Genomic DNA, 24,819 nt, shown 5'->3' with positions numbered 1-24,819 from the left:
GCATGCCAATGCAAATGGTACCGATCTCCGTATGTATACGCATTGGTCCTCACATGCACAGAAAGATATTTTGGGGGGCGGCATGTGGCACAGTGGTTAGCACTGGGACTGCGGTGCTGAAAACCTGGGTTCGAATCCTGGCCCTGGGTCACTGTCCGTGTGGAGTATGCACATTCTCCCCATATCTGCGTGGGTTTCACCCCCACAACCCCAAAGATTTGCAGGGTAGATGGATTCGCCAAGCTAAATTGCCCCTTAATTAGGGGAAAAATAAAATAATTGGGTACTCTGAATTTATAAAAAAAAGAGATATTTTGTTTTTGTGGCATTACCTTTTCAATACCGTGATATAATTCCTGTGGTATTATTTCCCATCGTAGAAATAGGCTGAATATTTTTCAAGTATAATTAGAAGCTGCAAACTGAAATTATTTTTTTCTCTCTGAATGCTACAATTTCATTGTTCCTTAATTGCAGTAACAGCCAGTCTCTCCAAAGATAAGCCGGTATTAGCCATTTGGTGGTTAATTGCTTCCACAGACAAAATCCAATTACTTCGCTGTTATAACCTGCACGAGACCTACAGGATTGGAGTAATCAACCTCCCCATGAGTCTCACCGAATAGGAGCTCCCGCTCTATAGGGGCAGGGAACCCTAAACCATCTGTAGTTAAGTTCTGTGCAAAATCGGCCAGATATGGTATTGGCAGTTTAGACCCGGTTGGGATCTGGTGTATATTGTAAATACTAGTGTGTCTGAGTAAGCAAGTTTCTTCCGTCTGGGCTCATGCGTTACACTTCCAGGTGAACAATATCACAGAGAATGAGCGTCAGACAGTAAATTTGCAAACTGCCTATGACACACAAACCTTTTTTAAAAATTTAGATTACCCAATTATTTTTTCCAATTAAGGGGCAAATTAGTGTGGCCAATCCACCCACTCTGCACATTTTTGGGTTGTGGGGGTGAAACCCAAGCAGACACGGGGAGAATGTGCAAACTCCACACGGACAGTGACCCACAGCCGGGATCAAACCTGGGACCTGAACGCCGTGAGGCAGCTGTGCTAACCACTAGGCCACTGTGCTGCCCTCGTGACACACAAAACTACACTGTGATACAAAGCCTCATATATCCCTCAGCTCTGCACACTAACACATTCGAACAGATGGTGAGACTGGTGGGACAACACTTTAAACCTACACCATCTTTAATTGTTTTTTTTAAATTTAGAGTACCCAATTCTTTTTTAAAAATTAAGGGGCAATTAATAGCGTGGCCAATCCACCTATCTTGCACATCCTTGGGTTGTGGGGGTTAGACCCGTGCAGACACGGGGAGAAAGTGCAAACTCCACACGGATTGTGACCCAGGGCCGGGATCGAACCTGGGTCCCTGGCGCCATGAGACAGCAGTGCTAACCACTGCGCCACCATGCCGCCCTACCATCCGTAACTGTGCAGAGATACCATTTTGATACGACAGAAAGGACCCCAGGAGAGTCCGTAACCGAGGTTTTGTCCAGATCCCGCAAAATAGCTGAATTATTTCAATTTGACACAATCCTTTCAGAAATGCTACGTGACTGTTAGGTCTGCGGTGCGAATAACTTGGCAACTCAAAAAAGTTGCTAGCTGAACCATCTTTAAACCTGCAACATGCCATGCAGATTTCACTTTCCTGAGAAAACGCTGGCCGAGGTGTGCAGGTGATCCAGGAGATGCAATTAAAGGACCTGGGACGCACCCCCTCTCAGCGAGCGCCCTCCACCCCCCTCCAATACCGATCGTGACAAATGGCAACCTCGGGCTCGCACTTTCCATCTGGATGAACCAGAGGAGGAGGAGTGCGTGCAATTGAATTGTGTGACAGCACCCCAAATGGCCCCCATTAAGATAACCATGCAGGTTAATGTCCATCTGTCAGGTATGGAGTTAGGCATGGGAGTGCGGTTTGTTTTTGTGAGAGGAAAACAGACCTTCGATCGGCTAAAGTCAGGGATGCAGCAGTTGGATCTCAGGGGCGCTGACACTAAATTAGCGACTTGTACCAATGAACCTTTGGCCATTGTGGGAACCATAACATCATAAGACATAGGAGCAGAATGGGCCATTCGGTCAATCGAGTCTGCTCCACCATTTAACCATGGCTGATATTTTTCTCATACCCATTCTCCTGCCTTCTCCCCATAACTCCTGATTCCCTTATTAATCAAGAACCTATCTATCTCTGTCTTAAAGACAGTAATTTGGCCTCCATAGCCTTCTGCAGCAATCAGGTCCACAGATTCACCACCCTCTGGCTGAAGAAATTCCTCCTCATCTCAGTTTTAAAGAATCGTCCCTTCAGTTTGAGGCTGTGCCATTAGGTTCTGGCTTTTCCTACTAGAGAAACCATCCTCTCCATGTTCATTCTATCTAGTCCTCTCAGTATTCTGTAAGTTTCAATGAGATCCTCCCTCATCCTGCTAAACTCTATTTAGTACAGACCCAGAGTCCTCAACCTTTCCTCATATGACAAGTGCTTCATTCAGAGGATTATTCTTGTGAACCTTCTCTGGACCCTTTCCAAGGTCAGCACATCCTTCCTTTGATATGGGGCCCAAAACTGCTCACAATACTCTTAATGGGGTCTGAACAGAGCCTTACACAGTCTCAACAGTACATCCCTGCTCTTGAATTCTAGCCCTCTCAACATGAATGCTAACATTGCATTTGCCTTCCTAACTGCCAACTGAACCTACATATTAACTTCAAGAGAATCCTGAACTAGGACGCCGAAGTATCTTTGTGCTTCTGATTTCCGAAGCCTCTTCTCATTTAGAAGTTCGTCATTTCAGGAAAGGGCCAAGATTTTATTTTGTTGGACCTGCATAACAGGCACCCTGGTGTGTCCAAAATGAAAATGTTAGCACCTGGCTATGTTTGGTGGCCAGGTCTGGACGCTGACATTGAGAGAGTGGCTCAGCAGTGTGGCGTATGCTAGGAGCACCAGAAGCCTCCGCTGGCCTTTCACCCCTGGGAATAGTCAGAATCAGTCGGAAAGATTGCACGCCGGTTTTGCCAGCCCATTTCAAGGGCTCGATGTTCCTTCTCCTGATTGATGCCCACTCTAAGTGGCAGAGGTCCGTAAATTTCAGCAGCCACCTCCAGGGCGACCATCTAAAAACTGTGTTTGTCCTCCAGTACACACGGCATCTCAGAGGTGTTAGTTACTGACAATGGAACATCCTTCTACTGCTGCATATCACCCAGCTTCGAATGGGCTGGCAGAGAGGGCAGTGCAGACGTTCAAGCATGGACTGAAAAAACAGTCTTCGGGGTCCATCGACACAAGGCTGGCCAGATTTCTGGTCTGTTACAGGACCACTCCGCACGCTGTGACTGGGGTGGCTCTGGCTGAATTGCTGATAGGCCGGAGGCTTCGGACCTGTCTCAGTATGGTTTTTGATATTGGCAGGAAAGTGCATCGGAGCCAGGAGGTACAAGGGCGTTGCCCTGTTCATTGACCACCACCCAGACTCTTCGTACCAGGTGACACAGTCTTTGTTAGAAACTTTACAAATGGCGCCCAGTGGGATTGGGACCATCATCTGCCAGGCAGGGCCGGTACCTTATCGAGTATAGGCACAATAACGCATCATACGAAAGCACATTGATCACATTCGGTCCAGACGATCAATTTTTCATAAATTTCCTCAAGGGAGGAAATGTGTTATCAATCCAAATCTGATGCCCAAAGAGGCCAGAGCATTGCTGCATGGGGGTCCGGATACCGACATGAGAAGGTCGATGATACAGATTTGGATATGGAAATACAGGCATCAGTGGTCTCCAACGGGGAGCAAACAGTGATGCAGCCTCAGGCAGTGCGTCCATCACGGCATTCATGTCGAAGCGGTGTTCACTGTCCAGGTATACGCTGCCCGATGCAGCACAGCAAGTCACAGAAGCCTTTCAGAAGGAATTGGTAGAGCCTTTCCGAAGATCCGGGAGCAGAAGGCAGGTTCCATTCTTGCTCTCTCTGAGAAAGAGGTGGGCAGAGGCCGGTTAAATATCTCTCCCAGGAAGGCTGGAACCTCTTCAGTCTCTGATATCTCAGCTGGAGTGAGCAGTCCTGGACATTCTATCAGTCCCACAAACATTCTCTATCCAGCCTGTCCTGTGCAAATTTAAACCTCTGTGAAAAAGGCTGGGGAAAACCCAGCCTGATATCTCGTCTGAGAATCCAAAAAGGGTCCTGAAGACCAGGTCCTTTTCTCTCTTTATATATATCAGAGCCAGAAACTCTCCACAAAGAGGAGACAAGTGGTCCAAAGGCATCATGGATGGAAAACTCCTTCTTTGAACTCTCAGGTCAAGATTTCTAGTACTACCTCAGTGAGACTGGGAGTCAATCTGGTGGAGGTCTGTCCAAGTGAAGGTGACTCTCCAGAGGAATTCCTGCAGCCTGCAAGGTCTAATTAAAGGCATATTCTAAAAGATTCAAATCAACCAATGATTTCAAGGTCAGTGACTACAAAGACTACCACTTCAGCAGCAAAGATTCATCTCAGCCCTTTTAATCTGTTATTTTTACCCTTTCCTTCCCACCCATCGTGTGTCTGTCTTGTGTACATCTGGATGGAGGGTGGGAACGGTGTTAGGGGTATATATAGATTAGTAGACTGTTGTTCTGCTTTTGCCATTCCCTGTTTATCTCTTCTCTTATTGTAAATAAACAATTGTTTTGTGTTTTACTTACAAACCTGGTGCCTGTAAGTCATTCGAGCAGTCGAGGGTCAAAGATCTCAGAGAAATATATGAATTATTGGTTAATTTACTTTGGTTAGGGCTCCAGGGTCTGTGGGGCTGGAATTGACTGCGCACTAGCCCAGGGTGTCATAACAAGTGGGATAATAGGTAAGTAGACAAAAGGACAAATTATAGTCAATGAAAAAGGACTCTTGAGAATCATGTGCAATGTAAAGCAGGTGACTGATTCACTATAAGCCTATTATGAACTTGTGTCCTGGCAATCTCACCCCACAAATCCTGTTGACAGGAAACTTACATGAGCAACAAAATAAACAGAACTCCACCTATGATTCCAACTACTTTTTGCAAGGAAATTATGGAGGTCAAGGACAATCTTTACCACTTCATTTCATCCATCCCAGAATGAGATGTAACATATGTATTTGAAGCAGGAGTAGAACATTGCCGGCACAATACCAGTGACTAGAATTCAAAAGTATTGGCAAACAAATTGGCTGTGAAGCGATTTGGTACATCTTGAAAGATGCAGCATAAATGTACGTGTTGACTTTCTTTCATTATACCTGCTTGCATTAGACAGAGTGACTGTAGCAACTTTGAAATTGAAGGCCAATGTTGATTCTCTGTGGATAATTAATCACAGAGCAATTGACTGATGTTAGGAAAGTGGCAACAAAGAAACCACTGTATTCACAAAACAACTCCAACTTTGTCGCTAACCTCCCTCTAATCCCCCCTCTAATGTCCCCAACACCCCCCTTTCCCAAACACCCCCTCAATCTCCTCCTCCAACCTTCTCCCACCCAACTTTAACCTTCCCCCAACCCACTCTCCAACTCCCCCAACCTACCCCAACCCCCTCTGCCCCACCCCCCAAACCTCCACACCAGCACACACACCCTCCAAATGGTTCTAAAATTATAGGTTTTTGACTTACCATTTTTTGAAAAAATAACACACTTGTGGATTTTTGGCTGATTTTCAAAACAATGAAATCAGGCCCAGGACAAATGTTTTTTTTAAGGTGGTCTATCAAGATTGTGGCCCTGGCTGCAGTCTAGACAATGAGAAACTCTGTTTCCAACATGGTGCCAAGGCACCCCTACCCAACCCCTGGTGTTTGGTACCATCTATACTTCCCTCTCTGGAGACCTGGAGTGGGCAGCATAATATCAAGGCCAATTGGTCTGTCAACAAGCTCAATTGATCCTTAATTATTTATTCATTTATGGCGGATTGGCTGCTGATTTTGCTGTCTGTCTTTTCAGGGGCCCTAACAGAGGACATCTCAGGGGTGGATGAGAGGTGGTGGGCTAGCTACCCCTTGTATTTAATGTGCCCTCCCTACTGAAAATAGCCCAGTGGATGGTCCATGACATCTAGTCCCAGGTCTTTAGCAGACAAATTAAGGCTCACTCTCCACTGTTGCTCTGAGGAGGTGCCGTGCCGTGCCGTCTTTTCGATGAGATGTAAAGCCAAGTCCCTGTCGCCCTCTCAGGTGAATGTTAAAGATCCCAAGTCCCTGTTTTGAAGAAGAGAAAGGAGAAAGGAATGTCCTCACCACTATTATCCCTCAATCAACATCACAGAAAACAGATTATCTGGTTATTATCACATTGCTGTTTGTCAGAATTTGTTGTGTACACATTGGCTATTGCATTTTGGACATAGCGACAGTGACTACACTCCAAAGGTACTTCATTGACTGTAAAGCGCTTTGAAACATCATGAAGAGTGCTCCTGCATTCTCCCCGTGTTGCGTGGGTTTCACCGCCACAACCCAAAGATGTGCAGGGCAGGTGGATTAGCCATGCTAAATTTCCCCTTAGTTGGAAAAAATGAATTGGGTATTCTATATTTATTTTTTTAAATGTTATCGTATGAAGAGTGCTCTAGAAATGCATGGTTTTCTTTTTTTCTGTGCTTATAAATTCAATATCAGTCTTTGTGATCCACTTCTCTTTCCATGTTAATTCAAAATGTTTGTTCGTCATTTTGATGCCCTATTTTGCACACTGTGCGTGCCTGTTAGTAAAATACTTCAGTCATAAACTATTTCAGAATAAGAAGATACATTCCTGACAATTTCTTTCAGCAGTTTAAACGCTTGTAGGCCTCTCTCATGGTTAAGGAAGGGAAGTAGCAATTGGAGACCATGGACTCCTTATCAGTCGATCCAAGGCACTAAAACAATCAGGCAATTGAGATCATCATTATTTCTAACAATAAAGCAGATAAGGTGTGAGAGGTAGTCTATTGGACATCTGGTGGCCATTTGCTTTAGACACCTGATTTCTGTTAGAATAAAGCTCTTATGTTTGTAAAGTCAATCATGATAAAGCATTCATCTGTATCATCTACTGTAATACTTACCGGTAAATGGGAAATATTCCGATGTCTGATTAGCATGCTTAGTATAAACATCTCTTTTTAATTCTTCCATTGTTTGTGAATATTGGCAATCTCAGAATGTCCCCGAGAAGGTGGTGGTGAGAAACCTTCTTGAATCGCTGCAGTCCATTTGCTTCAAGTAAACCCAAAGTGTGGCTGGGGAGAGAATTCCTGAATTCTGACACAACTTGTATTTATGTTAAAGTAAAATACAGTGGATGCTGGAAATCTGAAATAAAAACAGAAAATGCTGGAAAAACGCAGTGGGTCTGGCAACATCTGTGGCGAGAGAAACAGAGTTAAGGATTTGAGGACGTGACTCTTCTTCAGAGCTTGTGTACCACCTTTCATAACCAAAACACTTTACAGTTAACAAAGTACTTTGGAGTGTAGTCACTGTCATAATGTCGGAAACATGCCATCTAATTTGCACATAGAATGCGCCCTCGGATAGAATGCAACAAAGCCCAATCTGTTTTTGTGATGTTGATTATGTAAAGACTTGCATTTGTCAGGCTTTTCATGATTAGCAGACATCCCAGGACGCTTATTGTCAATTAAGTGCTTTTAAAGGTCAATTACTGTTGTAATGTAGAAAACTACAGTTGCTGCTTTTCACACCGTAAACTCCTACAAATAACAATGTGGCGATGACCAGATAATTGGATTTCATTTAGATTGGATTGGATTTGATTTATTATCACATGTACCGAGGTACAGTGAAAAGTATTGTTCTGCGTACAGTCCAGACAGATCATTCCATACATGAAAAAACATAGGACATACGATAAATACACAATGTAAATTCATAGACCCAGACATTGGGTGAAGCAGACAGTGTAGTACTACTCAGTAGAGAGGATGCATGGCTAAGAGGGCCATTCAAGAGTGTGGTAACAGCGGGGAGAAGTTGTTTTTGAACCTGCTAGCGTGTGTTCTCAGACTTTTGTATCTCCTGCCCAAAGGAAGAGGTTGGGATTATCACCTAGGTAGGAGGGGTGTTTGATTATGCTGCCCACTTTCCCAAGGCAGCGGGAGGTGTATAGAGTCAATGGATGGGAGGCAGGTTCTTGTGATGAACTGGGCTGTGTTCATGATTCTCTGTAGTTTCTTGCGGTCTTGGGCCGAGCAGTTGCCAGGCTGCGATGCAGCCAGATAGGATGCTTTCCAAGGTGTATCTATAATAATCATAATCTTTATTGTCACAAGTAGACTTACATTAACACTGCAATGAAGTTACTGTGAAAATCCCCTTGTCACCACATTTCGGCGCCTGTTCGGGTACACAGAGGGAGAATTCAGAATGTCCAGTTCACCTAACAAGCACGTCTTTCGGGTCTTGTGGGAGGAAACCAGAGCACCCAGAGGAAACCCACGCAGACACGAGGAGAACATGCAGACTCCACATGCAGCCCACCAATTTCTGTAAAAGTTGGTAAGAGTCAATGTGGACATGTTAATTTTAGTTTCCTGAGGAAGTATAGGAGCTGTTGTGCTTTCTTGGTTGTAGTGTTGACGTGGGTGGAGCATGGACAGATTGTTGGTGGTGTGCACACCTAGGAATTTGGAGCTGTCAACCATCTCCATCTCGGCACCATTGATGCAGACAGGGGTGTGTACAATACTTTGCATCCCAAAGTCAATGACCAGCTCCTTAGTTTTGCTGATGTTGAGGGAATGATTGTTGTTATTACGCCACACCACTCGGTTCTCTATCTCCCTCCTGTACTCTGACTCATCATCGTTTAGGATCTGGCCCACTGGTCGTGTCATCAGCAAACTTGTAAATGGAGTTGGAGCCAAATTTTGCCACACAGCCGTGTGTGTATAGGGAGTATAGTCGGGGGCTAAGTTTGCGGCCTTGCAGGACCTAGCTATTGGCGACTATTGTGGAGGATACTCCCGTCAGAAATGAAGCAGTTTTACATTCACTGCAGTTCAGTTAAAATAACTTAACAGTCTTTAAAGCAGTCTAGACTTGTTTGAGAACAAGGGGAGCTGAAACAAGCTGAGAAGTATCTCCTGAAAACATACAGTCAAAGTTTCTGCATGGGTTTGACAGGAGTCAGATTGTTTCTTTAAAGCAGTGTCAAGAGATTGCTCTCTCTCTCAAAGAACTTCTCTGTAAAGTAGTTTTCCTATGTGTCATTGGTAATTAAAGTGGATTGAGAGCTGAGATGTGTTTTTTGTTGTTTAAGTGGGAATAAAGATAGCAGTTAAGGGTTGCATTCACTGTATTGACCATTATTGTTTAAAGGGTAATTGTAAGCTATTTTCTGGTGTGATGGTAATTTTTTTTTTATCACTGTGTTAGTAATAAAGTTTGGTTTAACATACCATATCTCCATTTCTTCGTGTAATCCCTCCTGGAGCGAGATATGCTTTCCTCATAGTCTTATACAATTAAAACTAAATATTGGGATTCTAGCCACTGTTGGGGCCTGTACTGGGATTGTAATATATTTATCTTATAGAAAGGATTCAAGATGTCTCGATTTTTAGAAGTGCAACGATTGTTGTCAAGATAGGCAATACAGCTGTCATTGTGTGAAAAGATCCCAAAAACTGCAGTGAGATGATTCATCAGTTCATTTAATGATATCTTTCAACATCCAGTTACCTTTCAAAATTAATTTAAACTACCCGATTCTGCCACTTCATACTGCACTGGAAGTGTCAGTCCAGATGATATGCTTAAATGCGAAGCACATGGGATTTCAGTTTAAACTGCGCTGACTGTGGGGGTCGGGCAAACATTTTTAAAATCACTTTTATTAAGGCGAGTGTTTCTGTTTATGTTGCTGTTAAAATAATCGGGCCACCGGGAAGCTTATTAGCCTGTAAAGGAGTTAGAAACGTTATATCCCTTGTGCATAACCTGGAGCCCTGGCCACATGTTGCGCTATTGTATCTGGATTTATTTACACGTCTCTTTTTATTGGCTAACTTGTTTTGTTGACAAGCTGTTTTAAAACGTTGCTAACCAATGTATTGCGGTATTTGTTCGGTTGACCTGTCAATCATAAGAAACGCACGCTCTACTTTATTCGTGATTAAAGGGTATCCACGTATTAGAGGCTTTTTGACATTTCAGAAGATGCCTGCTCCGGTGCCTGCCGGGAGCAGTAGTCCATTGCTGCCTGCCAGCCGCCGGAAGCTGCGGGACACACCAGGGTTCAGGACTACAGCCCCCGACAGGCACCGCGGCGAATGCCTGGCGTCAGCTCCATCGCCGTGGCACTTTACACTGGCTTTATGCTTGCAGCGAGCGAGCGAGCAAATCAACTGGAGCTCAACTAAGAACGTGACCCCATCCGAAATAAAACGTTAACGACTCAAATCTGGCGACGATCGGATCCAGCCGGCCGCCAAAAGGCGCGACGAGAGCCGGAGCGCCTCAGGCGGCGCAGTGTGAACCCAGGTTGTTGTTGTTGCGCCCCTGGGAAGCGTAGTTCCGCGGACATCGGACCTCGCGCCCGCACGCTGGGAGAGTGGCTTGGAGAGGACTACAAATCCCGTCATGCCGCAGCGGAGAGGCCGCCATCTTCCGTCCTCCCCCCCCCCCCCTTCAATCATCGTCCCTCTTTGCGTCAGGCGGTGATGTTAACGACGCCATGAATACGCGTCAAAAGAAGCCAAACGGGTCAAAACAGAGAGAAAGGTGAAAAAGAAAAGCTATATCGAGGAAAAAAAACCCCAGCGGGTGCGGCTCGGGTTTGGGGGAGATTTTATTATTATTATATCCGACTGGCGGCCCTGGTGTGGAGTCGCTGCCAATGAAGTTTGTCGGCGGTCCCGGCAGAGGCCGCCGCAGCCGCTCCTCCTCCTGCTACAGCCGTCAAGGTGTCCGGTAGGCGAATCGGAGAAACCTTCCCCATAAACTTGGAGGTACCAGGTTTTTTTTGCCATCGGTGGTGTTTTTACCCCCCCCCCCCCCCCCCCCCGGTCGTCAAGATGGTCGCTCGGAGTAGGAGTGGAGGCGCCTTGTGGCCGTGGCCCGCGGCGGGAACCAGGCCGGGTCTCAGCGAGTGAGGGCAGAAGAAGCAGCAGCTCCTCTGCCCCCCTTCAGAGAAAAAAAAAGGACAACCCGCCCGCAGGCCTTGGGAGACAACGCTACTTCGAATGGCTCCTTGAGAAATCAGGACGGTTTTGCACGCCGACGCAGATTGCTGAGCACACTGATTTTTTTTTAAAGTTTCTCTCAACTCTCTCTCTTACCCCCTCTCTTCCCCCCCCCCCCCCCCCCCCCCCCGGTTTTATTCAGTGAAACCTCCGACCAGAGTTGTCAACCTGCAGAAACGGAATAGGAAGGAACCAATTTTCACTTGCCCTTTTAAAAAAAAAACCACATTGCCTTCTTACGCCAAATGAAGGAATATTCTGTATGTGGCATAGGAGCACGGAGTGCAAACGCACCATTTTTGGGATACTTTTACACGGGAAGAAGACGATGCCTTCTGCATTTACACAGATTTTGTGAATTTTGACCGAACTTCAAACCGACGTTACTGACTGCTTCCCATGTCGAAGCAAGTCCCCCCCCACCCACCTTTTATGCATTACGTCGTTCTTACTGAAGATCGATCGCCATGTCGGCAGGCAGGTTGCTGCGTAAGATCGAAGATAATTTCGTGAACGTCGCTTTCAACGCTTAAATAAAATCGGATTCTACCCGGCGTGCAGTATATGGTTTATAATAAGCAAATCGCATTTTCCATAGGAAAGATGCAAAGTGTTTCGAGTATTATACTTTGAATGCGGAGCATGTGTAAATACTGGATGGGACGTGTCAGAACATATTACAGTTGTGTTCCTCTTGGTTGTAATTACCTTGTCTTAATTATCTGAAACTAAAATTGACCTTCCCTTGAAATCAAAATTAGAACTGCTGAAAAGAACACGAATATTTCCATACGTGCTTTCTATAACGTATTTGACTTTACAAATAACTGGGACAGTAAAGATAAAAATTGTTTTTAATCTAAGATGTGGAAAATTTAAATGAATTGGAAAATGCATGCATTTTATAGGGCAGGTGTCATGGCCTCTTATTTAAGGAAATAAAATATCCATTGTGTCTGAATTTAACATTTTTTTTGTGTAAAAGCATTTTGTAATTATGGCTGAAGAAGCATCACAGGCTGAGATCGACCCTGACTTTGAACCACAGAGCCGCCCCAGATCATGCACTTGGCCTTTACCGAGGCCAGATCTGACAACTGTCAAACAGGAGGACTCTGCCTCAGGAACCCCACCCGAAGAAGAAAAGCAGGATGTTTCTGATTCTAGTGTTGTAAAATCGGAGTGTGAAACTGGTTTGAATGCAGAAGTTTGTTCCCAAGTTGGTGCAACAAGTGCTCAACGGAAGAGTTCCGCTAGAAGGAATGCATGGGGCCATCAATCTTATGCAGACCTTATCACCAAAGCAATTGAGAGTTCTCCTGACAAGAGGCTGACTTTGTCTCAGATCTATGACTGGATGGTCAAATCTGTGCCTTATTTCAAGGACAAAGGAGATAGCAACAGTTCAGCTGGATGGAAGGTAAGAATGCAGCTTTTGGAATAGGGGAGTTTGGTGTTTATTTCGAATTGTCAGATGCTTATTCCAGAACATGAGACTTATTGTTTGATTCAATTACTGAAACTCTTGTTGATTCAGGATTACTTGTGCTGGCATATTGTATTACAGTTGAGCATCAGTGGTAATTTGATTTGCGGCCATGATTCTTGGTAGATTTTACATGGAGAAATCCCCAAATTTGAATCCGGGCTGTTTTCTCAGTTTGCGGGCTGGTTTTGTCACCTGTTACAATCCTATTTGGAGTTCTAACTGGGAAGATCCCAGAATGGAACCTTGGCTCAAAAGACTAACTTTTATTTTTGTTTTTTAAAAAGTGGAGGAAGAGAGTCACAGGGCTGCTAATTAGTTTTAACAACAAAAAAAACATGATGATGTTGGATTATTATACAATACTCCTGCACTATTTTCTCCCCTTAGATTAACAAATACACAGATTTAATGATTAACATGGAAAACAAACTACTACTTAATCTACAATGGTCTCATTAACACAAAAGGTCACTTTTAAGCACACAAGATGACTGGTCAAATACACACACTCCGTTCTGAACCCAAGGTAGTATCTGGATTTCTCCTCAGAATCTCTTCCCCCCCCCCCCCCCCCCCCCCCACCAAACCTCCAGATGATGATCACATGATTTCCCAAACACCACTCCCAACAACCTTTTTAAATTTCGCTTCCAAGTATTTGGAAGATCAGATTTTCCTGTTTCTAGCATAATCTATACTAAAAGTGAGATCCACATAATCTAGAATTGACTTGTGTTGGACATGTCCACACCATCAGCAGCAACCTTTTTGATCATGTTGACAAGTTTAATGACCTCCTTCTGTACTGAATTTTATAACGGGTTTTTCAAGGGAGGGCTTTGTAGGGCCCTCAAGTCAAGTTGTGCTTTTCAGCATTGTCACTAGATGCAACTCGAGTGGAATATGTGCATTCTTTTTCCCTAAGAGCCTCTGGCTGTGATACTGAGGCCAGCTATAGTGCTTTCACTTCTGGTCGGGCTATGATCCACTAACTTGGGAGAGACCAGGAGTTTCTTCTTCAGATACAGTGTTTTAGAACATCGATCAAGCCTCTGCATTTTTCATGGCAACCCAATTATTTTTTTTTTTCCAATTTAAGGGGGCAATGTAGCGTGGCCAATCCACCTAACCTGCACGTCTTTGGGTTGTGGTTGTGGGGGTGAAACCCACGCAGACACAGGGAGAATGTGCAAACTACATACCATAAGACATAGGAGCAGAATTAGGCCACTTGGTCCATCGAGTGTGCTCCGCCATTCAATCATGGCTGATATTTTTTCATCCCCATTCTCCTGCCTTCTCCCCATAACCCCTGATCCCCTAAATAATCAAGAACCAATCTGTAAGATGGGACACACGGACAGTGATCCAGGGCTGGGATTTGAACCCGGGTTCTCAGCACCGTAGTCCCAGTGCTAACCACTGTGCCACTTGCTGCCTACCTGTTCTGCTTCTCAAGTTGTTGCCTTATCTCTCCCTTTGTGTCCCTCTTGCTCTGCTACTCTCAATTTCCCCAGTCACTACAATATGTTCTAATTTCTCTCTTCTAAGTATGCACCCAATAAATTGTAGTTGACTCCAAAACCTCACGTAACTCTTCAGTGCCGCTCACCAGCTCTGCCCCAACATCACTGTATATTCTGATGGCATGGCCCTCCATCTACAGTCTCGATGATCCTTCGCCCACCTCCGGACCCTCACGTTATCCAGGTATTAATGAAACCTGACTATGATCACTTGCGATGGCTCCTTAGATTGGGGCTTCTGCCTCAGCGATCTTTGGGTGCGGTCCAACTCCAGTGGGGTCGAAAAGGCCTTCTTTCCTCCCACCAACTTTCCGAACATCTTAGCCATGTGGAGTTGGAGCCATCCAGATCCTCCGGCAGTCCAATGATCCTAAGGTTTTGCCATCTGGAGCAGTACTCCAGATAATCAACCTTGTACTTTAGCACTCTAGGTTCTTTAGCTAGCAAAGCCATCCCTGCATCCAGGGAAATAATCCACTTAATATGAGCAGAGAGCGCCACCTCCATCTTCTGCATCGTCGCACCTTGTACCTTTATCTGCCGATCTATCTTGTCCATGGCTGCCTGAATTGGGGCCAAAGCCCCCTCTGTTCACTTCTCCTCCAGATCCTCAGCGACTGCCTGCCGCTGCTTCTCAAATTCGTCGAGCTAACCAACTTCTCAGTTGTACATTGAGGAGCCACTGACTGTTCAGGAAATGCCGCCATATTCACCCAGCTGATGCTCGTGAAGTTTTTGAGTCTAATAATGTGTTGCCCGACTTCTGCCGTGAGCTATTTTTATCAGACATTACTCGAATGAGGGGAATGTATTCCATCCAACTATACCAATTTCCTCCAAAGAAAATCGCCCATAAACCAGGCAGAAAGGGCCAAAACCAAGTACCCTGATGGGACCACGTGTGTGACTATTCACCAGATTACTGTCAGTGGAAGTTCCATTAGCTGTATGCATAATCCTATTAACAATAGTCGGGGGCTGGTTTAGCTCACTTGGCTAGACAGCTGGTTCAGGATGCAGAGCAAAGCCAGCAGCGTGGGTTCAAATCTCTCTCGCTCTCGCTCTCGCTCTCTCTCTCTCTCTCTCTCTCTCTCTCTCTCTCCCTCTCCCTCTCCCTCTCCCTCTCTCTCTCTCTCTCTCTCTCTCTCTCTCTCTCTCTCTCTCTCTCTCTCTCTCTCCCTCTCTCTCTCACTGTACTGTTGGTCCCAGTATTTTCAGTGGCAGTCTTAACATAGAAGGGAAAGATCTATGTAGCATTTCAAACATCTGTTTGTGTCTTTGTGCAATTTCTAATGCATAGCTATACATCTTTTTGGACTTCTAGTGCCCTCTCTATTACAGATCTTAAATATTGCATTTCTTGTTCCTTTTTCTTTATGTTCTTTGATATCTCTGGTCACGTTCTACTTTGTGCTCTCATCATGCTGATTCTTAGAACGATTTTGGCGCATATTATGTTGCACCTTTCTTTTAGGTAGTGTTGACTGGCCTTCATCTAAAACACCTTATGACCACATCAAACATTGTATTTACTCAAAGCCATAAGGGAAAAATATTGAAGTTATTGTATTAATATATGTAATCTTTTTTAAATTCAGAGTATTGTTAGTAACCGATTAGAACTATTTGCAACCTTGCCTCTGATTACAATCACAGTTAGACAATCATTTTTTTCTAACGCGGTTACATAATGAAGTATTCTTATTTGGAGTAGTCCGTGAACAATGGTTATGGGTAGACCTGCAGGTTCCAGTCCTGCAGCGTCCTCTGGTCTCACATGGTTGTTTCAATAGCAGACAGAAAACCTTTATCTTTCAATGCTTTCTCATAAAACCTGTACCATACCACTCTGGAAGAATTAACCTCAAATGTAGGCATGTTTTGCAAATTGCAAGTGCTGATAAATCTACTGTGACGTTCCCTGTGGAACATACACTTTTAGTCCTTTTATTTATTGAAGCAGCAGAAAGAGAATAATAGAATGTATTATTCTGTTGGTATGCAGTTTGATATGTCCATTCAAGGTTACAAGATTGATTTGCAGTAAGTAGGCGCTGGGTTGTATCAATTAGATGTAAATGTGGATTGATACCTGGATGTGTGAGACAAACCAGGCCACCTCCACCACATGATTAGAAAGCCATGTATGGTTTTTAAAATTGCATTTGTGATGTGGAATGAGAGGTTTGTTGGATATTTACTGTGAAACATGAATGTTGAAATGTTATTGAAATTTTCTGGCATCAGCCCCATGTACCGTGGTGGATGGCTAGTCTTAATGCCTGAAGAACTTGTCTCTTGTCAATAAAGTGCAGTCAATCATGCCAGATGCCACCGTAAATAATTATGCAACAGTATGGCAGAATGCTATAGAACATGATACATTTTGCTTAAAAGTTCTACTCTACCCTTGCCTTTCACTGATTTGTTTCCCATCCTATCCCTTGGAACGATGTTGCACTGACTTTAAGGTGGCACGGTAGCACAGTAGTTAGCACTGTTGCTTCACAGCGCCAGGGTCCCAGGTTCGATTCCCGGTTTGGGTCACTGTCTGTGCGGAGTCTGCATGTTCTCCCTGTGTCTTTGTGGGTTTCCTCCGGGTGCTCGGGTTTCCTCCCACAAGTCCCGAAAGACGTGCTGTTGGGTAATTTGGACATTCTGAATTCTCCCTCGGTGTACCTGAACAGGCGCCGGAATGTGGCGACTAGGGGATTTTCACAGTAACTTCATTGCAGTGTTAATGTAAGCCTACTTGTGACAATAAAAGTTATTATTATACATAACGCACCAACTCCCACCTCCCAGACTGCACCTCGTCATGCCACATTTGCACTAAATTTCCCATTTACTTCAAATTTCTCTGTCTCAGTTGTTTCTTTCTCATTATACCATTTTCCACATCAGGGCTTTCGAAATATTCTATTTCCTCTCAGCTGTGATAGAAACCTAAATTTGGTTTGTCCAATTTCTTGGGCTTTTGCACCCTGCCTACCTACATTTTATTGACTAGTCTGCCTTTGGCTTTCTGCACTTTTCTAATTAAGCTCTATCCAGGTTGAAGTTAACATATCTTTATACTGGTACTTTTGTAACCCTTGCTGTTGATTTCAAAAATTTCAGACCACCTAGCTCCCACTTTCTCTTTGGGCTGGTAATATAATGTGGGTTTGTGAGGGGGTCTGCGGAAGGGAAGAAAGAGCAGGTTAATGTTTGGTGTGGCGAAGCTCCAATGGAGCACTGCTGGCAAGGCAATTTGCAGGTTTTGGTGCTGGCCTTGCCTTTTTATCATTTCCCATACTTTTGGTTGCTGGGATTTGCTGTGCTGAGCCAGTTTCTCAAACAATTTTTTTACTTGCCTTGTTTCCACCCTCAGCTATTTATATGTTCTTTGTGGCCTTGGGTATGTCATCTAGTACTCGCACTCACTCACTGTGTGTGTGTGTGTGTGTGGGGTTTCTTGTACTGTGTCTCTCTCTGTCTCTCTCCCTCGGTGTGTCTGTCTGTCTGTGCGCGTGCCTCCCCCTCGGTTTGTGTGTGCGTGTGTCTATAAAAAAAATAGTAAACATCTGACAGGTTGCAATTGGAACGCACCATGAATTTTTTGACTTGTATCTTTTTAAGTTTTTCCCTCGAGTCTTGGAACCAATATGTAAAATCAGTCATATGAATGTTGGATGAGTTGTATATGGGTAGGCAATCCATCTGCCTCTTTTCTCCCCAGATAGTGAAGTTGGAAATGATCTCAAATTGCCTGTTGCCAAAGCAATTTCTGTTAGTGGGAGAGGCTATCCACATGTCAGATGACTGGCAGGAGAAATTTGCCTATAATGTAGTGTTATGTAACAGACAGGAAATATGTTTTCACAGCAATAAATAATGTCGATAGAAGAGCTGTACTCTCAACTGGCCAAAAATTGAAATGTTTGGTGTAATTTGATAGATGATCCGAATGAAGGTGTAGCTCCATTGTTGTGAGTTCCCTAACAGTAGTTACACTATAGGACAGAGTATACAGGAACAAATACATTGGGCGTGTCAGAAAGTTACCACAATAATCATGGTTGACTTTAATCTATGTTCAGATTAGACAAATCAGATTGGCAAATGTAGCCTGGAAAAGTAGTTCATAGAATGTATTCAGCTTTGAGCAGTCTTCTATGCCAACCAGGGATCCGGCTTCTGTAGACGTGGTAATATACAATGCGACTGTATAATCAATAGCTTCATAGTAAAAGAGCTACTAGGCAACAGTGCACCATAGAAAGCATCCTATCTGGCTGCATCACAGTTTTATGGCAACTGCTCAGCCCAAGACCGCAAAAAACTATAGAGAGCCATGAACACAGCCCCGTCCATCACACAATTCTGCCTCCCATCCATTGCCTCAATTTGCACCTCCAGCTGCCTTGGGACAGCGCGGAGCATAATCAAAGACCCCTCCCACCCGGCTTACTCACTCTTCCAACTTCTTTTTTCCAACTTCTTTTTTCGGGCAGGAGATAGAAAAGACTGAGAACACGCACAAACATTCAAAAACAGCTGCTTCCCCGCTTTACCACACTCTTAAACGGCCCTCCTTATGGACTGATCTGATTAATTCTACACTCCTGTATGCTTCACCCGATGCCTGTGTCTATGTATTTACATTATGTACCTTGTGTTGCCCTATTACATATTTTCTTTTCATGTACTAAATTATCTGTTTGAGCTGCACGCAGAAAAATACTTTTCCCTGTACCTCGGTACACATGACAATAAACAAATCCAATCAGTGACTATAATGAGAGATATTTCTGTTCAGTTTGAAGGTGAGAAGCGTGCAAGTAAAATTGTATTTTAAACCTAAATAAAGGTAATATAGTAATCACAAGTAATTATTGTCACAAGTAGGCTTACAGTAACACTGCAATGAAGTATCTGTGAAAATCCCCTGTTCGCCACACTCCGGCCCCTGTTTGGGTTCATAGAGGGAGAATTCAGAATGTTCAATTCGTCTAACAAGCATGTATTTCGGGACTTATGGGATGAAACCGGAGCACCCGGAGGAAAAACACGCAAAAACGGAGAGAACATGCAGACTTCGCACAGACAGTGGGCCAAGTGGGAATCTAACCTGGGACCTTGGTACTGTGAAGCAACAGTGCTAACCACTGTTGCTAATTTGTGCTAAGTGTGCTGTACACTTAATTTCTGTTTTATAACCTTGCTCTAGAGTTGCCAGGTATCTTTATGATACCACCATGAGGTTCAAGTGCTGATCAATAACTCAATACACCAGTTAGTAAGGTTCAAATCAAAACACATTTATTATATACACAGTCAATCGCTACTCATGCATAAAATACTATTCACTAGGCCAATACTTAACTTTGGAAAAGGGACCCACTAGGTCAGGGGAACAATTGGCCTCTTGTTCGACCCTGAGTCTGCAGGCTTCCAGCTGGTATGGACTAATGGTTAGGAGCGCCTATCTCGTAGCATGCGTTGACTGGACACTTACTTGTTGATGCAGCTGCTAAGCAAGTCTCTTTGAGTTGAGAGTCACGGTCAAGAGTTCTTTGAGAGCTGCCAAGAAGAACAAATTGAACTTGGGGACTCTACTTTATAGTCCCCAGGGGATTTGCGCCCTTTTGGGCAGACCCCGTGCCTGGTTCCAAGTGATTGGACTGAGTTCTGATCACTTGATCAATTTCTCCAATACTGGAGCTGTTCCCTGATCGCTGGGCGGTTACTAAGTGTCTGTTGGCCTTCCTTTGTCTTGGCTCCTGCTGGCGCCGAGGAGTCTGGCTTGGCTTCGATTATTTTAACTGTTCCAATTGTTCCCGGGGATCGCTCATCAATATGTCGATGGCCGTCAGTTTCAGTGCTGTTTGGGTTCTGCAAGTTCTAATATACAGGAGATTTTGCACCTGCTTGTTTTTCTGTCCTTGGCTGAATTTCCCTGTATTCTTAGCGAATCTCCATTTTAAAGTCGGGAAGTGGCCAACCCAGGTGGCTACACCACTACTACCGTGCTGCCCATGGGTAATAAGACCGACCGAGTCAGCTAAGGAGGCCAGGAAAACTAGGTTAAAAGGTAGGAGAGTAGACATGGGTGCCAGACTTTTAAGGAGATGGTCATAACTCCTTTTAATAAATATTTATCTCAATGAGAAAGTAACATAATCTGTAGCTAAGTAAGGAATTTATCAGCATTAAATTGAAAGAAACGTGACAAATCTGTGAAGATCAGTGGTAGCTTTGTGCAGATTTTACGAACCAGTGAAGAATGATTAAAATAATGAAGAATGTAAGAGAAGGTTAGCTAGAAATATCAAAACTGACAGTAAAAGTTTCTACAGGTATTTGAACAGGAAAAGAGAAACTGAAGTGAGTGGTGGTCCTCTTGTGTCTGGGAATTATTAATGAAAAACAAGGATATGGTAGAAGCATTGAGCAGTTATTTGTCTGTTCTCACTATAGAAAATTCTCCCAAAGACACTTGGGGAGAGAATCTTAATCACCATCAGAAAGGAAAACGTACTGATTGTGTTTTATCTAATTTGTTCTTTTGAGGAAGTAACAGGCAAAGTGGATAAAGGGGGATCTATTGATGCGGTGTGTTTGGATTTTCAAAAGGCATTTGATCAGTTTACTACACAAGATAAGAGCTCATGATGTATGGAGTGACAAATTAGTACAGATAAAAGTGTTGATTAGCCAAGTGACAAATTAGTTTTCGATAAGTGTTGATTAGCTAACCGGGAGTAGAGAGTAGGGGTAACTGGATCTTTATTGGGTTGGCTAGATGTAACAAACGGTGTGCCACAAGGATCGGTGCTGGGGCTTCAACTGTTTACAATCTAGATCAATTACTTGGATGAAGGGACTAAATTTGTTGATGACACCCAAGATGGGTAGGATAGTAAGTTGTCAAGAGGAGGTAAATGGTCTACAAAAGAATATAGATCAGTTAAGTGAGTGGGCAAAATACTTGCAGTCGGAGTATGGGGAGATGTGAAGTTGTTCACTTTGACGGGAAGAATAGAAAAGCGTATACTATACTATTTAAGTTGAGAGATTGCAGAATTTGGTGGTACAGAGGAATCTGCGTGTCTTAGTACTTGAATGACTAAAAGTTAGTTAATATGCAGGTATAGCAAGGGATTAAGGTGGTAAATGGAATATTGGCATTTTTTGCAAAGGGAATAGAATATAAAAGTAGCTAAGTTTTACTATATAAGACATTGGTGAGACGCTATCTGGAGTATTGTGTCCAGTTTTGGTCTCATTTGGAAAAATAATATAATTTGTGTTGGAAGTAGTTCAGAGGAGGTTAACTCGACTCTCTTTTTCTTGAAGAAAAGTTGAACAGGTTGGGCCTATACCCAGTGGTGCACTGAAGAATGAGAGTTGACCTTATTGAAACAGAAGATCTTGACGGAACTCAGTAGAGTTGATACTGGGTGGATGTTTTTAGTTGTGGAAGAGTTTGGAACTAGGGGACCACTGTTTAATAATAAGAGGTCTCCATCTTATCAGAGGGAGCCAAGGAAACTTTTGTTCTGAGGGTGATTAGCCTGTGGAATTCTCGTCTACCGGAAGCAGTGGAGGTTGGGTCATTTAATTTTTTTCAAGGTTGAGTTAGATTTTTAATAGACGAGGGAGTCGAGGCTTACGGTGGCAAAGATGGGGAGGCAGAGTTGAGACTGCTATCAGATCAGCCATGATTTTATTGAATGCTAGAAAAGACTTAAAGGGCAGCTTAGCCTACTGCTCCTAAGTAATATGTTCACTCCTATAAAAATTTCAATACAGTAATATTCGTTCTGTGTACTATAAGCAACTTTAGGCACCGTTCATTTTCATCTTGACAGCTCTAAATCCCTCTGACGCCTAATTTTGTCCCAAGTCTTACATATTCTTAAACTTTGAGTTCCTAGGAAGTATGGACTCAAGAGAATGCTTGGTCTGAAGAATCATAGGACTTGAAACATTCCTCTCTCAACAGATGCTGCCAGACCTGCTGAGTCTTTTCAGCACTTGTTTTTACTTCAGATTTCCAGTCTTTGCAATATTTTGTTTTCATATTTTGGTTGAAATAAAAGCTCCCTGCAAGCTTTCTACCCCACCTTATTCATTCTTAGCACCTGAAAACTGTAGAACTCCTCCTTCTGCAGTTTTACATTCTTTTGAGAGTTTATAAACTTTAAAAACCTCAAATAAAAACCAGATATGCTGGAGGAAATTAGATCGGGCAATATCAATGGAAAGAAAAAAATAATGTTTCAGGTTGATGAGCTTATCTCGGCACCAGATGAATTCACTTAATGTTAACTTTGTTTCTCTCCCCATGCTTGTTGTCTGACCTGCTGATTATATCCTACATTTTCTGTTTTTACTTCGGATTCCAAATATTCAGTATTTTGCATTTTTGTTTGGAAACCCAAGCTTGTCTTCATCTTATCCTGGTTTCTCTCATCCTTTTTCAGTTTTCTTCAACCGTAGTCATTGCTTGCAATGGGTCCTTCAAAGAATTTTCATCTATGATTCAGTGATCATGTATGAAGAATTTAGACATTATACTGTAATGTTTCCGTTTCTCATTTAATTGTAAAAATTAAAAGGTTTTGTACCCAAAATTAGAAATCACAAGCTGATTTGGAGAGATGGAATCGTAGAATTCCTACGTGTAGAAGGAGGCCATGCGGCCCATCATGTCCGCACTGACCCTCTGAAAGAATATTCCACCTAAGCCCACTCCCGTGCCCTGTCCATGTTACCTCGCCTACATATCTTTGGGCATTAAGGGGTAGTATATCATGGCCAGTCCACCTAACTTGCACATCTTTGGACTGTGGAAGGAAACCGGAACACCCGGAGGAAACCCATGCAGACACAGGGAGAATGTACAAACTCCACCTAAGTCCAGAACTGAACCCGGGTCCCTGGTGTGGTGAGGCTGCAGTGCTGACCACTACCACCGTACCACCCTAGGGATTCTAATTCTTCAAAAGGGACTTTGTTCACTTCTCTGGACTCTGTTCAGCCATTCAGACCATTTGAAAATTTTGTGTATTCGTTTGGCCAGGGCTGGGATTGAAATTTGAGACTCCAGTACAGAGACTGTAAACAGACTTGCAGCTGTTGGTTATGTAACCAGCACCAGGGCTGCTGGAAATACTGGATTTCAATGTGTGTAAATTTGAAGGGAGATTGGCAAGTCTGAAAGTACTAAATCCGTTAGTTTTATCTGATAAATTATGAGACCCTGCATGTGCAATAAGGTAAAGATTAATCGCAGCTTGAGTTGTGCAACTCTTTGGAGTTATTTCTGATAAACTTAAAGGAGCCTCCAAATCATTTCAAAATTTATTCTTACTGAAATGTGGCATCCTAACCATATACATTGAATATTTTGATAGATAGCAGGAGGATCAAGCTCTTATCACTTCTGCCAAGAGAGGGAGAGCGAACGAACATAAGTGATCTGTCTGAGTCTGCTTTTCATCATTTTATGGTAATAGAAATTGTACAGTGTTCCCAGACAGTTTCTGGCCAGGGGTATAAAGCCATAAAATGCAGTAATAAGACAGGAAAGATACTTTATTTTCTGAACTGTGACCATTTTAATGAGTCTGGTTCCTGTTGAAGATGGCTTTTAGCTTTGTTCTATGCTATAACCCTTTCTCGATGCATAGTTTTTGTGGTCGGATGCCATTCAAGTTCGGCATTCCTGCACAGAAAGACTCTTGTGTTTATGTTGGGGAGAGGGAAGTTGCTAGTTTTACGAGACAATATTCTCATTGTATGCTTGGACTCCGAGGAAAATAGAATTGAAACTGGGCAAGCCTGTCTGATGTAGCTGCAGATGAATTTCAAACTACAAAGGGAAAAAAAATGCCTGCCAATTAAATTCCTATTGAGATTCTGATTTTTATCTATTTGGGAGAGTGGAAAGGTTTTTGTTTGTTTTTTTTGTGTGTCCGTGAGGTAAATAAAAGAAAGACAACAGTGCTCTTTTCGTCGCTCTCTTTTCCTTAAAATTCAAAATGTTGGGAATACTTGCAACCGTAGTAAGTTATTGCCTTTTTAAAAAAAAAAAAATCTTGTTCATCCACATTGTCAGACTCTCGTAAATCTGCATGGGTGTATTTGAAAGCTTTTGTTCCCCAAGGCAGTACAATTATTTTTAGAACATAGAACATAGAACATAGAACGATACAGCGCAGTACAGGCCCTTCGGCCCTCGATGTTGCACCGACATGGAAAAAAACTAAAGGCCATCTAACCTACACTATGCCCTTATCATCCATATGCTTATCCAATAAACTTTTAAATGCCCTCAATGTTGGCGAGTTCACTACTGTTGCAGGTAGGGCATTCCACGGCCTCACCACTCTTTGCGTAAAAAACCCACCTCTGACCTCTGTCCTATATCTATTACCCCTCAATTTAAGGCTATGTCCCCTCGTGCTAGCCACCTCCATCCGCGGGAGAAGGCTCTCGCTGTCCACCCTATCTAACCCTCTTATCATTTTGTATGCCTCTATT

At 43.4% G+C, this 24,819-nt stretch overlaps 1 protein-coding gene across 2 annotated transcripts in view; it reads left to right on the top strand.

Moving 5' to 3' along the window:
• The first annotated feature begins 10,702 nt into the window (after nucleotides 1-10,702).
• Nucleotides 10,703-24,819, top strand: part of foxo4 (forkhead box O4) — a 77,714-nt gene continuing 63,597 nt past the window's right edge. For both annotated transcript variants that reach the window (XM_038775977.1, XM_038775976.1), the window contains exon 1: nucleotides 10,703-12,691. In XM_038775977.1, coding sequence (XP_038631905.1) covers nucleotides 12,269-12,691 — 423 coding nt within the window. In that variant the 5' untranslated portion in view covers nucleotides 10,703-12,268. The remainder of the gene's footprint in view (nucleotides 12,692-24,819) is intronic.

Source organism: Scyliorhinus canicula, chromosome 17 (assembly GCF_902713615.1).
Source record: "Scyliorhinus canicula chromosome 17, sScyCan1.1, whole genome shotgun sequence".
In the NCBI taxonomy this organism is placed as follows: Eukaryota; Metazoa; Chordata; class Chondrichthyes; order Carcharhiniformes; family Scyliorhinidae; genus Scyliorhinus; species Scyliorhinus canicula.
Note: the sequence above shows the minus strand (reverse complement) of the source record. Positions and strands in the feature narration are given on the sequence as shown.